The sequence below is a fragment of the Podarcis vaucheri genome (genome assembly GCF_965113315.1).
Source record: "Podarcis vaucheri genome assembly, chromosome: 18".
Classification (NCBI taxonomy): domain Eukaryota; kingdom Metazoa; phylum Chordata; class Lepidosauria; order Squamata; family Lacertidae; genus Podarcis; species Podarcis vaucheri.
In genome coordinates, this window is record NC_138756.1 from 7,248,590 (window position 1) to 7,274,048 (window position 25,459).

Consider the following 25,459-nt stretch of genomic DNA (forward strand, 5'->3'; position numbering starts at 1 on the left):
CACGACTAAACAACAACAACGCCCTCCTTGCGGAGAGAGCACCAGCAGAACAGAGGCAGAGGGGTTGCCATGGTAACACAAATGGAAACTGGTGGTTCAAAGAAGTGCCCTGCGGTTGCCATGGTCACCACTCCCAGGCTGCATCCATTTGGACCAGAGGAGCCGGGAACTCTTCCAGGTTTCAAATCAGTATTTGCTGGTGGGGCGGTGTGGGTAGGTGGGGAGTTCCTCCTGCGAAGAACCCACAGAGTCATGGTCTTGCACCCATCATGACCTCTAGTTTATCAGCGTACCCCCCCTCCCCCTGTTTGTTTCTCACAACAGCCCTGGGGGGAATCAACTGGGTCGAAGTCATTTGGCGACACAAAATCATGTCTGAATAAGTAATGAGTGGCAGACCTAATAATAATAATAATAATAATAATAATAATAATTTATTTATTTATACCCCCATCCATCTGGCTGGGTCTCCCCAGCCACTTTGGGCGGATCCCAACAGAATATTAAAAACACAGTAAAACATCAAACATTAAAAGCTTCCCTAAACAGGGCTGCCTTCAGATGTCTCCTAAAAGTCAGATAGTTGCTTATTTCCTCGACATCTGGTGGGAGGACATTCCACAGGGCAGGCGCCACCACCGAGAAGGCCCTCTACCTGGCTCCTTATAACCTCACTTCTCGCAGGGAGGGAACCGCCAAAAGACCCTCAGAGCTGGACCCCTCAAATACAAGGTTATTTTGAACCTTCGGCCTTCCTTCGCTCCCTCCACGGATTCCATATTTAAATTTAAGTTTGCTGCATCTTTTTACCATTTTCTATCTGTTAACTGGGGACGTGGGTGGCGCTGTGGTCTAAATCACTGAGCCTCTCAGGCTTGCTGATCAGGAAGTCAGCGGTTCGAATCCCCGTGACGGGGTGAGCTCCCGTTATTCTGTCCCAGCTCCTGCCCACCTAGCAGTTCGAAAGCACCTCAAAGTGCAAGTAGATAAATAGGTACCACTCCGGCGGGAAGGTAAACAGCGTTTCCGTGCACTGCTCTGGTTTTGGTGTTCTGTTGCGCCAGAAGCAGCTTAGTCCTGCTGGCCACATGACCCAGAAGCTGTACGCCGGCTCCCTTGGCCTGTAAAGCGAGATGAGCACCGCAACCCCAGAGTCGTTCGCAACTGGACTTCAGTGTCACGGGTCCTTTACCTTTTTATCCAGGTATCTAGAATGTTGACATAAATTTGCTTCAACTTGCTTTTAAAGCTTATTGTTGATTTCAATTATTTTTGAATATTTTAAGTAGGCTTGTTTGTTTTTAAAATGCTTGGGATGTTGTTGTTTTAACTGACATTTTTATTACTTTATTCTTTTCGCAAACAACTTTGAGGTTTGATTACAATCAAGCAGGACCTAGGTTTGTAAAATAAACAGATACAGTGGTACCTCAGGTTACGTACTTAATTTGTTCCGGAGGTCCATTCTTAACCTGAAACTGTTCTTAACCTGAAGCACCACTTTAGCTAATGGGGCCTCCCACTGCCGCTGTGCCACCGGAGCACGATTTCTGTTCTCATCCTGAAGCAAAGTTCTTAACCCGAGGTACTATTTCTGGGTTAGCGACGTCTGTAACCTGAAGCGTCTGCAACCTGAAGCATATGTTACCCGAGGTACCACTGTAATGTAATTCAGGATCGGTGTCTGATTAGACCCTATGACCCTTAACGAATCAGGACCCAGTGGCGTAGCATGGGTTGTCAGTACCCGGGGCAAGGCAAGTAATTTGCGCCCCCTAACCCGTGGATTTGCGCCCCCTAACGCTAATCCCCAGATGTTGTGCCCGCCCCCCCCCCACGCTACGCCACTGGCAGGACCACATAAAAGCGATCTGCAATTTACCTGGAAAGTAAACCACATGAAGAGAGGGCTCCAGAGGTTTTGCCTTCTAACCTTAAATGTGACTAGTGTCTCTTTAAAAAAAAAAAAACAAATGAAAATAAAACCACTATACTAATTCCAGCGCCAGATACAGAAGCAGAAAACATTCAGACTAACCACTGGTGACAATACATTAATACATGGGTAGGCAAACGCGCTGTGGGTTAAACCACAGAGCCTAGGACTTGCCGATCAGAAGGTCGGCGGTTCAAATCCCCGTGACGGGGTGAGCTCCCGTTGCTTGGTCCCTGCTCCTGCCAACCTAGCAGTTCAAAAGCACATCAAAGTGCAAGTAGATAAATAGGTACCACTCCTGCGGGAAGGTAAATGGCGTTTCCGTGCACTGCTCTGGTTCGCTAGAAGCGGCTTAGTCATGCTGGCCACATGACCTGGAAGCTGTACAGCGGCTCCCTTGGCCAATAAAGCGAGATGAGCGCCGCAACCCCAGAGTCGGCCATGACTGGACCTAACGGTCAGGGGTCCCTTTATCTTTACCTTTAGGCAAACTAAGGCCCAGGGGCTAGATCTGGCCCAATCACCTTCTAAATTTGGCATGCGGACGGTCCAGGAATCAGCGTGTTTTTACATGAGTAAAATGTGCCCTTTTATTTAAAATGCATCTCTGGGTTATTTGTGGGGCATAGGAATTCGTTCATTATTTTCCCCCAAAATACAGTCCGGCCCCCACAAGGTCTGAGGGATAGCGGACCGGCCCCTGCTGGAAAAGTTTGCTGATTCCTGCATTAATTCCAGCTCCCTGCTCCTCCCACGCCTACCTGCCACCCACGTGCAAGAAGAAGCCCTGTTTAAGTCTATTATTGATTTCCTTTGTAACCAGTTCGCGACGCCACGTTCTGTTCCCCGCCGCGTTCCGCCGCTCCCCATTGGCTGGGGCTCGATTCCTCCCCTCGCCCGATTGGCTCCGACGCGCCGCAATGTAGCAAAGCCGGCGGGCCAACATTCTGTCCCCGCCCACGCCGGTGAGTAGCCGAATCGAGTCACCCCCGCGTTTATCTGCGTGCGGATCGTCGCTGGAAGACCTTCGTTGTTGCCTCGGCTCCGGGGTAGTCGAAAGGTATGGTCGTGGTTTAATTGTTTCAAGGTGGCGATCGTATGCAACAGTTCCGGGGTTAAAAAGCAGTTTCTTGGGGGGAGAGGGGTAAAGGGAATTCCTGAGGTTAAGGGATCCCAGATTTGTTGGGGAACGATTTTAAAAACTGGGTGGGTGAGATTTCTTAATTTTAATGGGCAATGCGTTGGGACTGCTGGTTCATACTGCGCGTTTAAAATACCCCACAGATTCTTACACTCCCTCAAACTCCCTCTTCCTCCAGCGCCCCCTCCTCACCTCACAGTCCTGTAAAAAAACTTTTTTTATACCTGCTTACCTGGGAATAAACTCCATTTAAAAACTGGGTCGGCATGCCTAGGATTGTACTGTTAGGATCGTAAAAAAAAACCCCACAAACCTCCTAATTCCCAGAAAAATTGATTGTATAATACAGCATCTCCTTTAATTATGCATACATAAATTTGGCTAAATGTTTTGGGAATCGAAACAAGCAAATGAGAGAAAGATTCCAAAATGCAAATAGTAGTGTTGTTGTTTTTTTAATGCAAAAGTAGGATCAGAATATGCCTCGGAGCTCCCCGTTTGGATATTTCTGGAACGCTTTTGTTTAAAAGTGCAGCGGGTTGGGGGCAATTCACCCCCCTCCCCCTCCATGCTTCTAGGGTTTGCTTCCGGAGTAGGGTTCTTTTTTTAAAAAAAAAGGAACTTCGACGTGTGTTGTGAAGATGTATTTGCATGTGAAAGTGTTTCTGTGTGGCTTCAACAAAAGGAGATCTTTGCTTCACTGCAAAGCGATTCAGAGTTTCCCAAAAGAAGTGCGGGCGCACACACCCTAGCTGATAACAAAAGCACCCATGGGATTTAACTTCCAAGGCAAGGAAGTTGAGGACTGGCAAGTTAATGAGTAAATAACATCTTGGTGATCCTGGTGAGAACTTCTAACTCTCTTAAGCAACTTGGACCTCCTAAGAAGGTGATTTGTTCCTGGTGTTCAGCTGCAGTCTTAACAGCCTTCTCTGCTCTCAATCAAGAGGTCAAGCGAAGGTACAGTGGTTCTTAATTCGTTCCAGAGGTCTGTTCTTAACCTGAAACAGTTCTTAACCTGAAGCACCACTTTAGCTAATAGGGTCTCCTGCTGCTGCTGTGCCGCCGGAGCCCGATTTCTGTTCTCATCCTGAAGCAAAGTTCTTAACCTGAAGCACTATTTCTGGGTTAGCGGAGTCTGTAACCTGAAGCGTATGTAACCTGAGGTACCACTGTATGTGCATTTAAGGAGAATTGGAAAGGCCCATGAGCTATTTAAAACACCTTTTTTTTCAGGGGGACCCTTTTCAATTTGAGGGGGCTGCACTTCCTTCTGGGGGCTACATGAAAAAGCAGGCAGATCAATTACTGCAAATCGTAACCTTGTGAAGTGTAGACACACTCCTTTCCTCCATACAGGCAAGCAGGTTTAGATCAGGGCTCAACAACTTTGGTCAGCCCTCAAGCATGTTAACTTCATCAAATCTGACCCTCTTTGGAAAAAAATTGGACACCCCTGCAAGGGTCTGATCCCATGCAGGCATTTAAGTGGGACCTACTCCTGTAAGAGGGACGCGGGTGGCGCTGTGGGTTAAACCACTGAGCCTCTTGGGCTTGCCAATCAGAAGGTCGGCAGTTCGAATCCCCGCAACGGGGTGAGCTCCCGTTGCTCGGTCCCTGCTCCTGCCAACCTAGCAGTTCGAAAGCATGTCAAAGTGCAAGTAGATAAATAGGTACCGCTCCGGCGGGAAGGTCAACGGCGTTTCCGTGTGCTGCTCTGGTTCGCCAGAAGCGGCTTAGTCCGGCTGGCCACATGACCCGGAAGCTGTACGCCGGCTCCCTTGGCCTGTAAAGCGAGATCAGCGCCGCATCCCCAGAGTCAGCCACGACTGGATTAACTGTCCTTTGTTGTTGTTTCGTTGTTTAGTCATGTCCGACTCTTTGTGACCTCATGGACCAGAGCACGCCAGGCACTCCTGTCTTCCACTGCCTCCCGCAGTTTGGTCAGACTCATGCTGGAAGCTTCGAGAACACTGTCCCACCATCTCATCCTCTGTCGTCCCCTTCTCCTTGTGCCCTCCATCTTTCCCAGCATCAGGGTCTTTTCCAGGGAGTCTTCTCTTCTCCTGAGGTGGCCAAAGTCTTGGAGCCTCAGCTTCAGGATCTGTCCTTCCAGTGAGCACTCAGGGCTGATCTTCAGAATGGAGAGGTTTGATCTTCTTGCAGTCCATGGGACTCTCAAGAGTCTCCTCCAGCACCAGAATTCAAAAGCAGGGGTCCTTTACCTTTTTATTCCTGTGAGTGCATACCTACTTTATTTATAGAGCTGTCCCATAGCAGGAGGACTCTAGGAAGCCAGGGTGAGAGAGTCAGGACTGGGACCTGGCAGGTCACGGTTCAAATCGTCCCTCGGTCATGAATCCCACTGGGCGACCTTGGAACCAGTCGCTCTTGGCCTGCCTCACAGCGTTGTTGTCGTGATTGAGATGTGGATGAACCACGGGCTCCTTGGAAAGAAAGGCGGGAGATGAATGCAGCAAATAAAGCTATGGTTTTCCCAGTAGTGATGTATGGAAGTGAGAGCTGGACCATAAAGAAGGCTGATCGCTGAAGAATGGATGCTTTTGAATTCTGGTGCTGGAGGAGACTCTTGAGAGTCCCATGGACTGCAAGAAGATCAGACCTCTCCATTCTGAAGGAAATCAGCCCTGAGTGCTCACTGGAAGGACTGATCCTGAAGCTGACACTCCAAGACTTTGGCCACCTCATGAGAAGAGAAGACTCCCTGGAAAAGACCCTGATGCACAAGGAGAAGGGGACAACAGAGGACGAGATGGTTGGATAGTGTTCTCGAAGCTACCAGCATGAGTTTGACCAAACTGCGGGAGGCAGTGGAAGACAGGAGGGCCTGGCGTGCTCTGGTCCAGGGGGTCACGAAGAGGCGGACACGACTAAACAACAACACTTAAGGAAGCCGGAGGGGCCAGCCAGACGGGGATGTCAGTCACCACCCTGGCATGCAGAGATCACCTGGCACCAGGCAGATTTCTAACACTGACTTACAGTGAAGGTCAGTATAAGATAGGGCAGGGCTCAGCAAGGTTTATCTTGCCTGGGCCGGATCAGTCCCAGGGAGATCCCTCCATGGCCTGTATCGTGTGTGTGTGTGTGAGCTCATGCGCCTGTGATTTTGCCGCCTGCACATGTGCAGATGCGGTTTTCAGCGTCTGCGCAGGCGCTGTTTTCGGCGTCACGTAAGCGAGTCCTGGCACCGCGCTGTGCCAGTTTAGCACGGTGCATGAGCCGGCAACTCGGTTTGGGAGCGGCTCGTGGGCCAGTCAAACGACCTCCCCAGGCCGCTTTCGGCCCATCGGCCTTAGGTTGCTGACCCCTGAGATAGGGGAAGGAGTCGGTCGTTGAATGCATGAAGAAGGTCATCCAGTTCAATCCTGGATATCTCCAAGTCGGACTGGGAATGACCAGCCCTGGGGAGCTGCTGCCAATCCGAGCCAACACTACTGAGCACGGTGGATTTGGTTTAAATCAAATCACGATTTAAATCACTAGTCAGTAAGGCTTGATTTAAATCACTAGTCAGTAAGACTTGATTTAAATCTTTTTTATCTTTTTTTATTTAACAGAAAGACTTATTCTTGCTAGTATAATCTTAATACAGTGGTACCTTGGGTTACATACGCTTCAGGTTACAGACTTTGCTAACCCAGAAATAGTGCTTCAGGTTAAGAGCTTTGCTTCAGGATGAGAACAGAAATCGTGCTCCAGCAGCAGCGAGAGGCCCCATTAGCTAAAGTGGTGCTTCAGGCTAAGAACAGTTTCAGGTTAAGTACGGACCTCCGGAACGAATTAAGTACTTAACCCGAGGTACCACTGTATTTACAACCAGATGAAGGTTTTCATTTTTGGAATAATAAATGTTCAGAGTGGTTACTGGTTATACTATTACTGGTTATACTATTAGAAATACATAGACAGGCAATTATGAAATTATGGTTTATATTTGGACAACTTTTCTGCTGTAGTTGATTGGAAGGAGAAAAAGAAACATTTCCTTCACAACAATTTAAACCATTTATTTAACTAAAACAATAACATTGTAGCATATGTATCCACGTTTGTTAACTGATGTTGTTTAAACGATTTTTTAAAAAAACATACTTAGACTGAGTTTTAGCACACACGAAAAACTTAAAGGCAAATCCTTATTTCCTGATAGCCTTTGGAATATAGTGTAACTTAAACAGAAAGCTATCTTTAGGAAGATTTCTCCTCCGAAAGCATTTTTTTTATAAAAAAAAATCCAATTTAAATTTTAAAAATCCGATTTAATAAAATTTCAAAAATCCGATTTAATAAAATTTTAAAAATCCGATTCAATAAAATTTCAAAAATCCGATTTAATAAAATTTCAAAAATCCGATTTAATAAAATGTTAAAAATCCGATTTAATGAAATTTTAAAATTTTATTTATTTTTTTAAAAAATCATTGGTTTTTATCCATCCTGCCTGTGGCGGAAAGCAACTTTGTATGTTGCAACATGTTGCTAAGTGGGTGCCGGTGAAACACTTCCAGGCGTGCGGAGATTTCCAGCTCTCGGTGAATGTTGACGCGGGAAGGAGGCAGTTGTGAGGTGCATTGCACAAGCCTGCTCCACGCTTGCACGGCTGTTGCATGTATGTGCTCTGAGTCATCAAAGCCTGACCTTCCAGGCAGGAGGTTGAAAGCTGCAGGCCGTGTCCTCAAATGAGTAAGGCCCTTCTCTGCCAGAGGCAGGCAGCCCACTAGGGCAAAGTTGACTCTCTGAACGGGACCTGAGCGCATTCGTCTGACATGCCCAGGCGGGGCTGTGCTTGTTGACATGTGTCACCTCTTGCATCTGTAGCGCAGTGCTGGCATGCAGGCATTTCGTGCAGAACAGTCAAGTTTCTTTCCTTTTTTAAATAATTTTTATTGATTTTAACATATAAATTATAAAATGTACCACAAAACTTATCCCTTATACAATCTTTTTAGACTTCCATCAGCACCTCTGAAGATCCACCGTTTTAACCACTTCTTATGCATTTCTTAACTTTATATTGCCTTAACAAATAATCCTCCCCCTTCTCCATTTTTGTAATACAGTGGTGCCCCGCAAGACGAATGCCTCGCAAGACGGAAAACTCGCTGGACGAAAGAGTTTTCCGTTTTGGAGGTGCTTCGCAAAACGAATCTCCTATGGGCTTGCTTCGCAAGACGAAAATGTCTTGCGAGTTCCTGCGGGTTTTTCTCTCTCCCCCCCCCTTTTGCTAAGCCGCTAATGGCGCTAATCCGTCAATGGGCTTGCTTCACAAGACAAAAAAACCACTAGACGAAGAGACTCACAGAACGGATTCTTTTCGTCTTGCGAGGCACCACTGTACTGCTCACAAAACTTCTTGGAAACCTACAGACGTCGTCTGATCTTCACAAATACTTTTCAAATAGTCCGTAAATTTACTCCAGTCTTCCGTGAATTTCTGGTCTCGCCAGTTTCGAATTCTTCCTGTTAATTTATCTAGTTCTGCATAGTCCATTAACTTCATCCTCCATTCTTCAATCGTCGATAATTCCTCTTTCTTCCATTTTTGGGCCAATAATATTCTTGCTGCTGTTATTTCAGAACGTTGAAGTTTCAGTTCCCTGTATCTTCAAAGTCAGACTGTGGCTTCGTTGGTAGAGCACAGGACTCTTAATCTCAGGAAGGGGTCTGCTTCCAACAATTCTATGATTTTATGATTCTAATAATAATAAGAAGAAGAATACAGTCATACCTCTTGTTACGTTCGGTTCAGGTTACGTCTTTTCAGGTTGCGTCCTGCGGCGACCCAGAAGTAACAGAACGGCTTACTTCCGGGTTTCGCCGCATGCGCAGACGCTCAGAATGACGTTGTGCGCAGAAGCGGCGAATCGCAACCTGCGCACTCACAGACGGTGCTTGCGTTCTGCTCATGATGCAAACAGGGCTCCAAAATGGATCCCGTTCACAACCAGGGGTACCACTGTAAGGTAAAGGGACCCCTGACCATTAGGTTCAGTTGTGGCCGACTCTGGGGTTGTGGCGCTCATCTTGCTTTATTGGCTGAGGGAGCCGGCATACCGCTTCCAGGTCATGTGGCCAGCAGGACTAAGCCGCTTCTGGCGAACCAGAGCCCTCCTGCCTCTCCTGACAGTTTCTTCCTCCTCTCTTTTAGCCGTGCCATGACGTCAGAAGGAAGCCCCGTGAGCGACACGGCTCCAGAAAACCAAGAGCGTGATCAGCAGGTATGTGAGGAGTGAGTCCCTTCACCCCAAGCTTGGTGTTGGTCGCTGGCGGTTTCTGGGCCCTGATCTGCCCCTTTTCTCTCCTTGGCCAAATAATTGCACCCCTCTATTCCAGGTAGGAGATTTCAGTCAGTCAGTTTTATTGCACATAGCCAAAGGTAAAGGGACTCCTGACCATTAGGTCCAGTCGTGACCGACTCTGGGGTTGCGGCGCTCATCTCGCTTTACTGGTCGAGGGAGCCGGCGTACAGCTTCCGGGTCATGTGGCCAGCAGGACTAAGCCGCTTCTGGCGAACCAGAGCAGTGCACGGAAACGCCATTTTCCTTCCCACTGGAGTGGTACCTATTTATCTACTTGCACTTTGACGTGCTTTCGAACTGCTAGGTTGGCAGGAGCAGGGACCGAGCAACGGGAGCTCACCCCGTCGCGGGGATTCAAACTGCCGACCTTCTAATTGGCAAGCCCTAGGCTCTGTGGTTTAACCAACAGCACCACCCGTGTCCCCAAGAAACAATGTACTGTACTATAAAATAAATAAGACAGTATTGTAGAGGATAAAAATTAAAATGTTTTCTTACCTGCGCTGGTGATAGTCATTGTTTGGATGGGGGGCTTTTACCCATTTCCGCAGTCACACAATCAATCGATTAGTAGCTGAACTGAGCTCCACACAGTCAAAAAAACAAATGAACCGATAAAGCCTCAAAAACAAAAACGCAAAATAAATAGCAAAAACAAAAGTTGCAAACTTAATCCATTCTGGAAGTCTGTTTGACTTCTGAAATGTTCGAAAACCAAGGCGCAGCTTCTGATTGGTGCAGACGCCCCGGAAACAATAGCCGACAGCTGCATCGGACGTTTGGCTTCCAACAAACATTCGAAAACCGGAACACTTCCAGGTTTTCGGCATTTGGGAACCAAGGCGTTTGAGAACCAAGGCACCACTGAAAATGTGCTGCCCAAGTGATAATTTTTCTCTTTCTCTCTTGCCCTGGTAGAATGTGGTCAGTCGAGTGGTCAGCCTCCCACTGGTCAGTTCGACCTTCGACATGGTCTCCTCGGCTTACGCCTCCACAAAAGAGACCCACCCCTACCTCAAGTCCGTTTGCGACGTGGCAGAGAAGAGCGTGAAGACCCTCACGGCGGCGGCCGTTGGCGGTGCCCAACCTCTCCTGACGAAGCTGGAGCCTCAGAGTGGGTGACGCTGTTGAATTGTTGCTTTGTTGCGTGCCTTGTGCCGCGCTGAGGTTGAGAAACTGTGGCACGTACCCTCACCTCCTCACTGTATGCTTAAAGCGCAGGGCGTTCCCCCAGAGGATCCTGGGAACTGTAGTTTGCACCTCGCCACTGGCAGACTATGGTTTCCAGAATTCTTCGGCAGGGGAAGGGAGTCGCATGCTTTGAATATGTTTTCGGTGCATGGCGTGACACAAAAAGAAGGCTTTTGTAGATCACACCCATATATATATATTTATTAGGTTTTTTTAACATCATTTTCAACAGTAATTAAACATACTTTTACATTTTATTCAAATTTTTGACTTCCATCAATCCTGTCTGGAAATTTCCCAATCTAATCTCTCAGTATGCATTTCTTATCTTCCCTATTACATTTCAAACTCATAACCAATATCTCTTATATTTTTCTACTTTGTAACACTTCATATATTTCTCCTTAGAAAACTTCTTGTAGTCCTACTAGCGTAATTTGTTGATTACAGTTGCTCTTCAAATATTTCATATACTTCTTCCAATCTTCCGTAAATCTCTGGTCCCGCAGGTTTCAAATCCTTCCTGTCCTTTTGTCCAATTCTGCATAGTCCATTAATTTTGTCTGCCGTTCTTCTTTCGTCGGAATTTCTTCTTGTTTCCATTTCTGGGCTAACAATACTCTTGCCGCAGTTGTTGCATATAAAAACAATTTAACATCTTTCCTATTAATGTCCTGACCTAGAATACCAAGTAAAAAATGCTTCTGGGTTTTTTTAAAACGTATATTTCAACATCTTTTTCATCTCATTATATATCATTTCCTAGAAGTTCTTTACTTTTTTACATTCCCACCACATATGATAAAATGTTCCTTCTTTTTCTTTACATTTCCAACATTTATTATTTGTTTTTTTATATTTTAGCTAATTTCACTGGTGTAATATACCATCTACAGTGGTGCCCCGCAAGACGAATGCCTCGCAAGACGGAAAACCCGCTAGACGAAAGGGTTTTCCGTTTTTTGAGTCGCTTCGCAAGACGAATTTCCCTATGGGCTTGCTTCGCAAGACGAAACGTCTTGCAAGTTCTTGCGAGTTTGTTTCCTTTTTCTTAAAGCTGCTAAGCCGCTAATAGCCGTGCTTCGCAAGACGAAAAAACCGCAAGACGAGGACACTCGCGGAACGGATTAATTTTGTCTTGCGAGGCACCACTGTATACATCATTTTCATCATATTCTCTTTCAAAGCATATACCGTGCATTTTAAAAAAGAAACAGAACACTCCCCAAAGAATCCCGGGAACTGTAGTTTTCTTCTCGCACCACGCACCTGGCAAACTACAGTTCCTCAAATCCTTTGGTGAGGAAGGGGAGAAGAATGAGAAGGAACTATCCTCCATTTCTGGATAGCTCATTTGGTAGAGCATCAGACTCTTAATCCCAAGGTTGTAGGTTTGAGCCCCACAAAGATATTCCTCTGGAAGAATTCTGCGTATTTTTGGGCCTGTTTCATAGACCATTTAATGCTTCTTACTTGAGCTGCAGCATTTAAACCTACATGAATTGGGTGTGACCCGCTAACCGGGTGCCAGTCAAGCGTTAGCTTGGCCGCTAGAGGTAGGTGGTCACTGGATTGCACATTGTCTACTTTGAAATAAAAGAAGTTTGAAAATAGGTCTTCTGAAACTAGAAGGTAGTCTAGGACACTATTTGATGTTGCGCCCAAATGAGTGAATTCTCCTGGCACGTCCGGAGGGCAATTGTCATTCAAAATGTTCAAGTTCATACGAATGGCCAATTGATAGAGAAGGACTCCCACCTCATTCACTCTGATGTCCTTAGATCTTCTTGATATAAAGGAGATTAAATCAGATTTTGGATAGGAGGGAGGTACCCACCACTTGGCCTTAATTATCCCATCCCAATTGGCGGCTGTACGTGCATTAAAGTCACCACCCATTATCGATGGTATATTAGGGTACCTAGCATAACATGCCACTAAATGATCTTCCAGAGAATCCCATTTATAAAGGAGGTCCGATACAAGACCACCTGGAGGAAGATAAACATTGGTGATTAATAGGGAGAATTTTTCGCTTGAAATCAGACCTGTAAAAGCAAAAGGAGGAAAAGTCTGAACTAGCGAGAGTTTAGCGCTCATTTTAAGTGATATGGCGATTGCAAGACCACCTCTGGACCGGCCACCTTTTTGGGAGGGACTAGCTGGAAGTGATATCAGTTCGAAGCCATTTATATCTATTTTATCTTCTTCCCATGTTTCTTACATATCTGCGGTTCTGTAGGTGTATGGTGTAGATGTGACCTTAAAAACAGGGTCTCTTGGGTCACCTCCAAACTGTGCCTTTTAAGCGCAGGACTCTCCCTGAACCCTGGGAACTGTAGTTTACCCTCACAGGGCACGGGCCACAGCACCCTTAACAAACTACAGTTCACAGGGTTCTCAGGAGCGGGAGCCACGTGCGCTGAATCTGTGACCGCCGCCTGCAGAAAAAGCAAAACAATCGCTAAGGCGAAGGAATTCCAAAACCCTCAACCGGGTGGTCTGAACTACAACTCCCATTATCCCTGGCTGTAGGGGGCTCATGGGAGTTGGAGTCCCACAACCTCTGGAGCATGGGTAGGCAAGCTGAGGCCCGGGGGCTGGATCCGGCCCAATCGCCTCCTCAATCCGGCCCATGGATGGTCCAGGAATCAGCGTGTTTTTACATGAGTAGAATGTGTGCTTTTATTTAAAATGCATCTCTGGGTTACTTATGGGGCATAGGAATTCGTTCATTATTTTTTTTCAAAATATAGTCTGGCCCCCCACAAAGTCTGAGGGACAGTGGACCGGCCCCCTGCTGAAAAAGTTTGCTGACCCCTGCTCTGGAGGGTCAGCCGGTCTCCCCAAAACTGCTTTATTGGGGCCAACCATAACGTAGCACGTTGTGAGCAAGCCTTTTTTATTCTTCAGATGTTGAACAAAGTAGGGACAAAGACTGTCCTCTCCCAGCAGGCCCCCCGTTCTGGACCAAAACCTTATTCAGCCAACTCCCCGGCTTCTCAGCTTTCACTAGGCATTGGGCACCCTTGAGGACTATCAGCTTGGCAAGGCTTTACCGAAAATCCCCCCAAAAGCAGTTCCCTGGCCACTGCTGCCAAGATGGCCTGCATGCTTTCCTGAGTTGTTGTGTTCCCCCATCGCTGGTTTTTGGAAGCTATCAATATAGAATCACAGAATCATAGAGTTGGAAGAGACCACAAGGGCCATTGAGTCCAACCCCCTGCCAAGCAGGAAACACCATCAGAGCACTCCTGGCATATGGTTGTCAAGCCTCTGCTTAAAGACCTCCAAAGTAGGAGACTCCACCACACTCCTTGGCAGCAAATTCCACTGTCCAACAGCTCTTACTGTCAGGAAGTTCTTCCTAATGTTTAGGTGGAATCTTCTTTCTTGTAGTTTGGATCCATTGCTCCGTGTCCGCTTCTCTGGAGCAGCAGAAAACAACCTTTCTCCCTCCTCTATGTGACATCCTTTTATATATTTGAACATGGCTATCATATCACCTCTTAACCTCCTCTTCTCCAGGCTAAACATGCCCAGCTCCCTTAGCCGTTCCTCATAAGGCATCGTTTCCAGGCCTTTGACCATTTTGGTTGCCCTCCTCTGGACACGTTCCAGTTTGTCAGTGTCCTTCTTGAACTGTGGTGCCCAGAACTGGACACAGTACTCCAGGTGAGGTCTGACCAGAGCAGAATACAGTGGCACTACTACTTCCCTTGATCTAGATGCTATACTCCTATTGATGCAGCCCAGAATTGCATTGGCTTTTTTAGCTGCCGCTAAATAATCTCTGTGTCTTTTTAGTTGCAACGGCCAACGAGTATGCTTGCAAAGGGTTGGACAAATTGGAAGAGAAACTGCCTATTTTGCAGCAGCCATCAGAGAAGGTTGGTAATTTTTTTCTTCTTTCCCGACATGCTCTGCTCAGTGGTACATTATCTGCGTTGAATGCAGAAAGTTCAATTCCAGGCTCCCGAAAACCATGGACAATTGCCAATCAGTGTAGACAGCACTGTACTCAGTGGACCTCTGATCTGATTTTTCCTATGTATTTAAATCTGCCCTTATTATATACAGTGGTCCCTTGGTTCTCAAACGTAATCCATTCCGGGTGTCCGTTCCAAAACCAAAGCGTTCCAAAACCGAGGCACACTTTCCCATAGAAAGTCATGCAAAACGGATTAATCCATTCCAGACTTTTAAAAACAACCCCTAAAACAGCAAGTTAACATGAATTTCACTACCTAACAGGACCACTGATCCATAAAACGAGAGCAACCAACGATGTACTGCAGTCACACAATCATTGCATCGGTAGCTGGACTGGGTTCCACACAGTCACAAAAACAAAACAAAAGAGACGCAAAAACAGAAAGGCGAAATAAATAGTGAAAACAGACAGACTTCAGCGTAACCCTCAAAACGGGGCACGTTCAGCTTCCGAAAAATATTTGCAAAGCATAACACCTACTTCCGGGTTTGCAGTTTTGAGTACAGAGGTACCTCAGGTAACATACGCTTCAGGTAACATACGCTTCAGGTTACAGACTCTGCTAACTAAGAAATAGTACTTTGGGTTAAGAACTTTGCTTCAGGATGAGAACAGAGATTGTGTTCCAGCGGCGCAGCAGCAGCAGGAGGCCCCATTAGCTAAAGTGGTGCTTCAGGTTAAGAACAGTTTCAGGTTAAGAACGGACCTCCGGACTGAATTAAGTTATTAACCTGAGGTACCATTGTATGTATATGTGAATCTAGCCCATATGGGGGAATAATCTCAGTGCTTCTGCTAGCTGAGAGCTAGCAGAGCAGTCCTAGCTAAAAGCTGGTCAAATGATGAAGGAAGTCAAAAAGGGAGAGGGGCACTGCTTGAATCGTCCTGTTATTACCTGGGCAGGTAAGGTCATGCCCACCTTCTATCACATGCAAAAGGAAGGATGTTCCAGCCAGGAGGAACAGGAAGTTTCAACTGGCTGGACCAAACATTCCCTCGCATGTCTTGTCTAGGATTACCAGGAATGTTGTACTTGACTGCCTCTCATGGATCACATCCCACAATGTAAACAGCAACCTGCTTTATGTGTTCCGTTGCACAGCAAGATTCTGCTGGTGCAAAACTCTTAATTCGTCACCACGTTCGAGAAACTCTTGGAGCTGGAATGTCAAGAACACGCCGTCGTATTTTATCTTGCAGAGTAGAGACCGACACTCGCATGATGGGAACTTATCCCTGTCTGTGACGTAGGATTGCTTCTCCCCACAGCTTAGGGGGCACAATACTTGCCTTACCCCGGACGCTAGCAACCCACTCTGCGCCACTGCTAAAGACTGAAATGGAAACATCCAACCATTTCTGCCGCATTTGCCAGAGTGAAACCTCCTGTCTAGTGCAAACTTTGGTTCATAGCATTTTGCTCACAATTTTCCAGGTGGTCGCAGACACGAAGGAACTGGTCTCCACCAAAGTGACTGGGGCCCGGGACACTGTCTCCGGTACCCTCAACGGGGCGAAGGATGCTGTGGCTGGCGGCGTGAGCGGGGTGGTGGAAATGGCCAAAGGCGCCGTACATGGTGGCGTGGAGATGACCAGATCGGTGGTGGCTGGCAGTGTGAACACCGTCCTGGGGTCCAGAGTGGGTCAAATGGTCACCACTGGCATGGATGTGGTCCTGGGCAAGTCCGAAGAGCTAGTGGACCATTATCTCCCGATGACGGACAAAGAACTGGGTAGGTATCCTCGTTAAGGGAATTATTTTATTCGTATCATTCGTTAAATTTATAGGCCTCCCTCCCTCCCAAAGTTACTCAAGGCAGCAAACACACAGGCAGTAAAGCAATAAAATATATTAAAAACCAGTTCCTGGACAAATGCAGACCGCGAAAGATACCTGCTTTCGTTTTTTTGCCAATTTTTCTTTATTTTTTTAAAAAATCACAAATCAACACCAAATTAATTCAGATTTAAAAGTTGACTTCCCACTCCACTCCTTGATGTTTCACTTCCCTCCCTCACTTGCTTCTCAGTGTTACATACATTTCCAAATTACATTTCAAGAACTTAAAATATTTGAGTGTTTTATCCTTATTTTTTCTGATTTTCCTCCACTGCTTGGGGTTTTTTGATAGACCGCTGTGCTCGCCCATTATCTGCACATCGTTTTTACATACGCCGCTCAGAAATAATTAAGTGGTTGGTTAGATGTTTTAAATAAATATTTAGAAGATGAGAGAGAGAGTGTAAGTACCTGCCTGATATTTAACAGGAGGGGGTTATGTTTATCATACTATATATATTTATACCCCCCTGTCTGAACGGTTACCCTGTTCTCACCATGAACCATGATGTCGCCCATTGGTCCTAGAGGTCCCAAGTCCCTGATGGGCAGAATAGGGACCGCCTCTCGCATGGTGGGAACTTTCCCCTGAACTTTCCCTTGTCTGTGACGAAGGATTGCTTCTCCCCACAGTTTATGGGCCACAGTACTTTCCTTACCCTGGACGCTGGCAACCGACACTGCACCACCGCTAATGATTGAAATAGAAACATCCAAACTGTTCTGCCGCATTTGCCAGTGTGAAACCTCCCGTCTGGTGCAAACTTCTGTGCATAACATTTGAAGTACTAGGCATTCAAACATAGCGTTTTGTGCATATTGAACTGATACCTTTAACGCCACCATAACCATAACCACCACCCCACTCTCATTCCCAGCTGAACTCGCTACCTCCGTCGAGGGTTTTGAAATCGCCACCGTGGAGCAGCAGAAGGAGCAAAGGAGCTACTTTGTGCGCCTGGGGTCTCTCTCAGCCAAACTCCGCCACCGAGCCTACCAGCACTCTCTGGGCAAGTTGAGGGATGCCAAGCAGAGTACCCAAGATGCCCTCGCCCAGCTGCACCAAACCATTGAGCTGGTAAGAATGCCCTGAAAACAGATCCGGAGCCTTTTGTTTCTAATCTATACTCTACGCACTCCTTAACCGGACTGGGGTTGCTTGTGTCTGGGGTGGTAGACATGTGGTTTATTGGGATATTTTGCTATTGTGTATTTTGTGAGGGGTTATGTTGTAAACCACCCTATGAACTTAATAAATAATAGTGATTAACAGCTTGAGAAGTGCCCATTGGCTGAGCTGCTATGACATCACATAAGGCACATTTCAGCTGCCCAGGGTGAAGGTTCCAGCGATGTATTGTTGGCAAACGATTGGATTGAATGGGTAGAAGATGCACGGGTTCTAGGGCATAAAGGAGAGCTTGCCAGAACAGGCCAGTGGACTAGTGACCACCCAGATTCTTCTGGGAATCTGGCAAGCAGGGCGCAAGCACAACAGCAGTTTCTGATTCCCAGAAACCAGTATTCCGAGCCCTGCCACATCTGACGGTGGACGTGGAACGCAGCCATCGTCGCTAGGATCTGCTAATAGCCTTCGGGTCCATGAGTTTGTCCCATCCAGTCCACAACCCTATTTTAAAGGCACCCAAGGAGCTTGCTGTCACGGCCTCCTGTGGCAGAGAGTTCCGCAGTTCAGTTGTCAGAATAAAGACTTCCTTTTGCCGGCCCTTTCTCTTCCAACACCCAGCTTTGTGGGGTGCCCACTGCCTTCTAATGTTGCGAGAGAAGCTCTCCTCTGTCCACTTTTGGGGCGGGCACCTCGGTGGGTTGGGGACTGAGGTTCGGGACTTGGCGGGATGGCATGTGCACTGGATGGCTGGAACAGAGTGAGATTTAACCAGGCGATGTTTGAGGACCCTGGTGAAAACAACCGCATGGACCGCAGAGACGTTGGAGTTGGTAAGCAATGGCTGCATTGCATGGAGGCCTAAAACAATTCACCATCCACATCAGGCCTTGTCTATACATAACTCAGAGCGCAGTGCTGATGACATCGAGGTTTCAGGTGCAATCTGCCGCATTCGCCAGAGTGACACCTTTTGAAACGGATGATCTTTGGTTCAATCTGCCGCATTCGCCAGAGTGACACCTTTTGAAACGGATGATCTTTGGGATTCCGCCCAACTCCATGATTCTATAAAAGGTGTAGGGGAACCTGTGGCCCTCCAGACGTTGCAGAACTACAGCTCCCATTGTCCTTGGCCATTCTTGCTGAGGCTGATGGGAGTTGTAGTCCCACACCATCTCGAGAGCCAAAGGGTTCTTCTTGACCTATAAGCAACAGCCGGTGCAGGAGAACGACTGGGTTTTTATTTATTTTTTTAAACGAAAAGAGAAGCAAGCTTCTGGTGTGGCTCCCCTCCCACCCTTTCTTGTCCCTTGTCAGATGGAACATGTCAAAGAGGGAGTGGACCACAAGCTACATGGCGGCCAAGAGAAGCTACATCAGATGTGGCTGGATTGGAACCAGAAGCAAGCTCAAAGCGATGAGCCACAACACTCCTTGGTGCGGCCAGAGGTAGCTCCTCCCTTTCGCTCGGGGGGGGCGGGGGGGAGACCAGCCCCTTCTAAAAACGAATGACCAGTTACCCCCCCACCCACCCCCAAAAAAGATCCCTTGATGGACAACCCTGCGATCAAGAATCTGATGCTGTACACCAGGGGTCAGCAAACTTTTTCAGTATTATTTTCTTACCTGCGCTGGTGATAGTCCTTGTTTGGATGGGGGGCTTTTATCCATTGCCGCAGTCGCACAATCAATCCATCGGTAGCTGAACTGGGCCTCACACAATCACAGAAATAAACTACCGTATTTTCTGCTCTATAAGACTCACTTTTTATAAAATTAAGGAATGTTAAAACGATGTCTGATGGAAAATAAGTGGTATTGGTAAAAAGATTTTTAAGAAAATGTAAATAAGGATTGATAACTGGAAAATTGATATTTATAATAGGTTAATATCTTGAGTGAGGATAAATGCTAGAGGGTAAGGACTTGCTGAATTTAATATTTGAACTGGAATACAAAATGGAAGGTGTGAGAAGGTCAAGAAACTAGTGAATGAAGTATAAGATATGAAAATACTAATCTATTTTCTGTTGTTGGTTTTTTTGGTTTCTTTTTCCTTTCCTTTTTTCCTTCTCTTCTTTTGTTAACTGTTTTTATTGTGTTCTGTTTTTGTATTTTTTCATTTTTGTAGTCTTTCTTATTTTGAAACTTTTCATTGTTTGTGAAACTTTAATAAACGTTATTATAATATATATATATATATATATATATATATATATATATATATATATATGTTTTGGTGTCTTCGGGTGTCTTCCCGTGTAAGAGTCGGGGTGTCTGGGCACCAAAACCTGCATTCCTGTACCCGTGAAAATCTACGAAAGCATATATATATATATATATATATATATATATATATGCTTTCGTAGATTTTCACGGGTACAGGAATGCAGGTTTTGGTGTCTTCGGGTGTCTTCCCGTGTAAGAGTCGGGGTGTCTGTGCGACGTTTCGACGAGGTCTCACTCGTCATCTTCAGGCTGGTGCTTTCGGCTTCTTGTTACTGGAACAGAGCAGAATCTGGTGTTTGAGTTCCTATAAATACTGTTGAGGGGTGTGGTGTATAGCCTCCAACGTTCTGGGCAGAGAGGAAGTTCCTAGATTAGTGTGCCTTTTCTTCTTTTGTTCATTAATTACTTGAGGGATATCTTGAGTGATTTGATGAGTGATATTCTGAATACCACTGGGTGGGTCATTAAGTGTAGATTAGTTGCTAAAGCTTTCGTGTCTTGACCTCTTGAGCTTGTGAAGAGTTTTTCTGAGAAGATGGCTGTGCTGCATTTAGTTGTGCTCTGGCTTGGCTTCGTGTATAGGGGCGAGCTGTGGTTTTGTGCCTTGTGCCAGCCAGATCTGTGTAGGGATTGCAGGGGGGTGCAGCATCCGGAGGTGCCACTATAGTTTGGCTACTGGATGGAGTCTGTAATATGTCTGTGGAGAGGGTCTGGGTTTGGGTCTGGTGTGGTTGATTGGTGACGGCGTTCTGTGTGCCTCTGGTTCTGGTGTCGGTTTTTGTGGGGAGGGCTAGTTTCCAGATGTCTGGCAGGCGGGACGTGTCGTCACGCTTGTTCATGTTGTGAGGGTGTTTCTCTATCTCGATGGCTTCCATGATTATTCTCTTGTGGTGATGTTCCATGTTAAAGAGCAATTTGGAATCTGCAAAATTAATTTCGTGTCCTGTTTCTTTCATGTGTTGGAAAAGAGAGGAAGTTTTTTCTTCTTTTTTGACGGCATTCTTGTGTTCTGCGATACGTGCATTTATTCGTCTGTTTGTTTGTCCAATGTACGTGGCTGGGCAGACTTTGGACAAACAAACAGACATTGGACAAACAAACAGACGAATAAATGCACGTATCGCAGAACACAAGAATGCCGTCAAAAAAGAAGAAAAAACTTCCTCTCTTTTCCAACACATGAAAGAAACAGGACACGAAATTAATTTTGCAGATTCCAAATTGCTCTTTAACATGGAACATCACCACAAGAGAATAATCATGGAAGCCATCGAGATAGAGAAACACCCTCACAACATGAACAAGCGTGACGACACGTCCCGCCTGCCAGACATCTGGAAATTAGCCCTCCCCACAAAAACCGACACCAGAACCAGAGGCACACAGAACACCGTCACCAATCAACCACACCAGACCCAAACCCAGACCCTCTCCACAGACATATTACAGACTCCATCCAGTAGCCAAACTATAGTGGCACCTCCGGATGCTGCACCCCCCTGCAATCCCTACACAGATCTGGCTGGCACAAAGCACAAAACCACAGCTCGCCCCTATACACGAAGCCAAGCCAGAGCACAACTAAATGCAGCACAGCCATCTTCTCAGAAAAACTCTTCACAAGCTCAAGAGGTCAAGACACGAAAGCTTTAGCAACTAATCTACACTTAATGACCCACCCAGTGGTATTCAGAATATCACTCATCAAATCACTCAAGATATCCCTCAAGTAATTAATGAACAAAAGAAGAAAAGGCACACTAATCTAGGAACTTCCTCTCTGCCCAGAACGTTGGAGGCTATACACCACACCCCTCAACAGTATTTATAGGAACTCAAACACCAGATTCTGCTCTGTTCCAGTAACAAGAAGCCGAAAGCACCAGCCTGAAGATGACGAGTGAGACCTCGTCGAAACGTCGCCCAGACACCCCGACTCTTACACGGGAAGACACCCGAAGACACCAAAACCTGCATTCCTGTACCCGTGAAAATCTACGAAAGCAAATATATATATATATATATATATAAGACTCACTTTTTCCCTCCTAAAAAGTATGGGGAAATGTGTGTGCGTCTTATGGAGCGAATGCAGGCTGCGCAGCTATCCCAGAAGCCAGAACAGCAAGAGGGATCACTGCTTTCGCTGCGCAGCGATCCCTCTTGCTGTTCTGGCTTCTGAGATTCAGAATATTTTTTTTTCTTGTTTCCCTCCTCCAAAAACTAGGTGCGTCTTGTGGTCTGGTGCGTCTTATAGAGCGAAAAATACGGCATTTTCTTCCCTGCGCTGATGATAGTCATTGTTTGGGGGGCTTTTATCCATTGCCGCAATCACACAGTCAATCCATCCATCCATCCATCCATCAGTAGCTGAACTGGGTTCCGCGCAGTCACAAAAATAAACTAACCAAAAGAGCCTCAGAAACACAAAATAAATAGCAAAAACAAAAGCACCAAACTTAATCCATTCCGGAAGTCCGTTTGACTTCCAAAATGTTTGAAAACCAAGGCGCAGCTTCTGATTGGTGCAGGCACCCCGGAAACTGTAGCCGACAGCCGCATCGGACATTCGGCTTCTGACAAATGTTCGAAACCCGGAACACTTCCGTCCGGGTTTCCGGTGTTTGAGAACGAAGGTACCACTGTAGATTTTGAACAAAGGCCAAGGTTCTAGTCCCTGTTGAGGTGGAAGTAATGCTGGTTTCTAAAGGGGGGGGGACTTTGCGCAAGGTTGCCAAAGCGGTTCCTTGTTTCTCGCGGAGGACCTTAAGGTCCATAAATAGCAACACCCTAGTGGTCCCGGACCCTAAGGAAGTCAGACTAGCCTCAACCAGAGCCAGGGCCTTTTCAGCACTGGCTCCGGCCCAGTGCAACACTCTGCCTCATGAGACCAGGGCCCTGCGGGATCTGATTTCTTTCCGCAGGGCCTGTAAGACAGAGTTGTTCCACCTGGCCTTTGACTTGGAATCAATTTGATTCCCTCCCCCCCCTTTCTTTTTTTCCTTTCTCCTCCTGTGATGAGACTCCATTTTAATGTTTTAATTGTTTTAATGTTATAAAGTGGTACCTCAGGTTACATACGATTCTGGTTACATACGCTTCAGGTTACAGACTCCGCTAACCCAGAAATAGTGCTTCAGGTTAAGAACTTTGCTTCAGGATGAGAACAGAAATCGTGCTGCGGCGGCAGCAGAAGGCCCCATTAGCTAAAGTGGTGCTTTAGGTTAAGAACAGTTCCAGGTTAAGAACGGACCTCAGGAACAAATTAAGTCCTTAACCCAAGGTACCACAGTATTTTAATCTTGTTTTTTAAGTTGTATTTCAATCAACTTGTTTTTATTATTGGTTGTTAGCCGCCCTGAGCCCCGTCTTGGCTGGGGAGGGTGGGGTATAAATAAAATTTATTATTATTATTATTATTATTATTATTATTATTATTTATTATTATTATTATTCTCCTAGGTGGAATCCCAGTCTCTCGCCATGCTCAGAGGCCTCACCCAGCAGCTGCAGCTCTCCTGCGTCACCCTCGTGTCCAGCGTCCAAGGCCTTCCCTCCGGCATCCAGGACAGAGTCCAGCAGGTCCGCCAAACCGTCGAGGGTCTCCACTCCTCCTTCTCCGGGGCTCGCTCCTTCCAAGACGTGCCGGCCGCCCTCCTGAGCCAGAGCCGCGAGAGCATCGCCAAGGCGCGCAGCTCGATGGATGAGATGTTGGACTACGTCGTGCAAAACGTCCCCCTCCCGTGGGTGGTGGGGCCCTTTGCGCCCAACCTGGTGGAGCTTCCAGAGGCAGAAGGAGTTGGCTCCCAGGCGCAGGAAGACCCCGCCGAAAAGCCTAAGACCCCGCAAAAGGAGCCCTCCGAACCGGAGAAGGAACTTTAGATCTTCCGTGCTGTGCTTTTCGGAAATCTGCGGCGGCTGCAGAGAATCCTTGGGAACCGTAGTATTGCAGGGAAGTCGAGAATACTGAATCTGTAGCCCTCCAAATGTTGTGGCCCTTGGCTCCCAGCACATCTGGAGGACCATGGGTTCCCCGTCTCAAAGACCTGGTGCTTTTTTATTTTCTTTTTGCAGAACTACAGTTCCCAGGGGTTTCTGGGTGCGCAGAGGTTCCAACAGCACCTGTTGTAATTTAGATGTGCCTTTTGGGAACGCTGAATGGTGGCGGCGACAAGGAAAAAAATGGTCTGAACGATGAGCTGCTTTGCGTGTTTGTCAAACACATCTCCCATCCTTTAGAAAGAGAATATTGTCCTATTCCCCCACTGCCAACACTTAGGGGCATTTAAAGTCCCTAGCAAATAGCTCAGAACTCTGAAATTTTGAAATGGAAGGAGTAAATTACTTGGGTAAATTACTTACACAATCTGGGGGCCACTAGAATTTTTGGAATTTACTATTAAAAAAGAGAGAGAGAGGAAAATGGTTTTCTCAAGCTAAGTTCTACTAAAGAGTTAACCGTTTGGAATTTACTATTAAAAAAGAGAGAGAGAGGAAAATGGTTTTCTCAAGCTAAGTTCTACTAAAGAGTTGACCGTTTGAAATTAATGTTCCGAAGCAATGGGTTGCATCTACTGCTGACCCTACTCCCGAGTAAACCCGTGCCCAGCATGTCATGGTTCTACTTCCGAGTAGGACTGACAGTGGCTGCAAACCTCTTTAAACGACTGGAGCCAAGTGAGCTATGTGCATTATTTTCAGCTAGTCTACTCTTGAGTAAGGCTGACACTGGCCATGATCTAACACGGAATTGTAGAGTTGGAAAGGACCCATGACGGTCCTCTGACTAGTCCAGCCCCCTTCAACGCAGGAAACTTTTGCCCAACTTGGGACTCGAACCCACAACCTCTGGAATTAGGGGGTCTTATGCCCTATTGACTGAGCTATCCATGTGTGCCCTGTAAATCTTGGTTTTCTAGATTTAGATTCAGGAAATCCCAATGCTTTTAACGTAAGTTTAAACTATTGTTTTAACTCTTAGTGAAATGTCTCCTCCTTCACTCTTGCGGCTTTCAGTTTTTGACAATATTTCTCTTCCCTACCCCCCTCCTCAATTTCTCAAGTTTCCTCCCAATGCCATGGGGGTGGAAAAAAGACCCCACCCTGTTCTTAATGTGGTTCCAGCATGAATCTTGCGTAGCCTCCGTTGGTGGCCTGTCTTTTGTAACACCACAATTCCTCTAGTCTTGCTGCTGCCCTCTGGGGTGGGAAACTGCTCTTTAGTGCTCATTCAGAGCAAACAGCCGCTCAGGTTTCCAGTGGGTTGCTGTTTGTTCCTATTTCGAGCTAAAGAGCAGGGTTTGTTTGTTTTTCTGGGAAAGGAGAAGGACAAGGCGGCAAGCACTTGGAACTGTCCGAGTGCAGGTCAAGAGGAACTTTGGGTGAGCCCTGGAATCAACGCCGGTCCCGGGAAATCCAGCCAGAAGTGCTGCTAACGTTTTTGTACCTCCGTAGAATTGTTTTACTTCCAGAATAAAGAAATGACTTCTTTTGAGCTGTGGCTCTCTCAGCGCTTTTTGATACCATCGACCAGGATCTCCTCCTGAACTGTCCAGAGGAGTTGGGGGAAATAATAATAATAATTTATTATTTATACCCCGCCCATCTGGATGGGTTTCCCCAGCCACTCTGGGCGGCTTCCAGCAGCATATTAAAATACAATAACCTATTAAACAT

The 25,459-nt window shown here is 46.5% G+C and overlaps 1 protein-coding gene across 2 annotated transcripts; it reads left to right on the forward strand.

Annotated features, from left to right (window-relative positions):
- Positions 1 to 2,835: 2,835 nt before the first annotated feature.
- LOC309522817 (perilipin-3-like) lies at positions 2,836 to 23,916 on the forward strand. 2 transcript variants are annotated; one of them, XM_082206429.1, is made up of 8 exons: positions 2,836 to 2,996; positions 9,250 to 9,319; positions 10,319 to 10,514; positions 14,399 to 14,481; positions 16,021 to 16,318; positions 17,304 to 17,503; positions 18,872 to 19,003; positions 23,246 to 23,916. In XM_082206429.1, exons 2-8 carry the CDS (start codon positions 9,257 to 9,259, stop codon positions 23,663 to 23,665), a joined length of 1,392 nt encoding a protein of 463 aa, XP_082062555.1. In that variant the 5' UTR covers positions 2,836 to 2,996; positions 9,250 to 9,256; the 3' UTR covers positions 23,666 to 23,916. The 2 variants fall into 2 exon arrangements, with proteins under 2 accessions (XP_082062555.1, XP_082062554.1); XM_082206428.1 differs by lacking the exons at positions 2,836 to 2,996; positions 18,872 to 19,003.
- Positions 23,917 to 25,459: the final 1,543 nt, after the last annotated feature.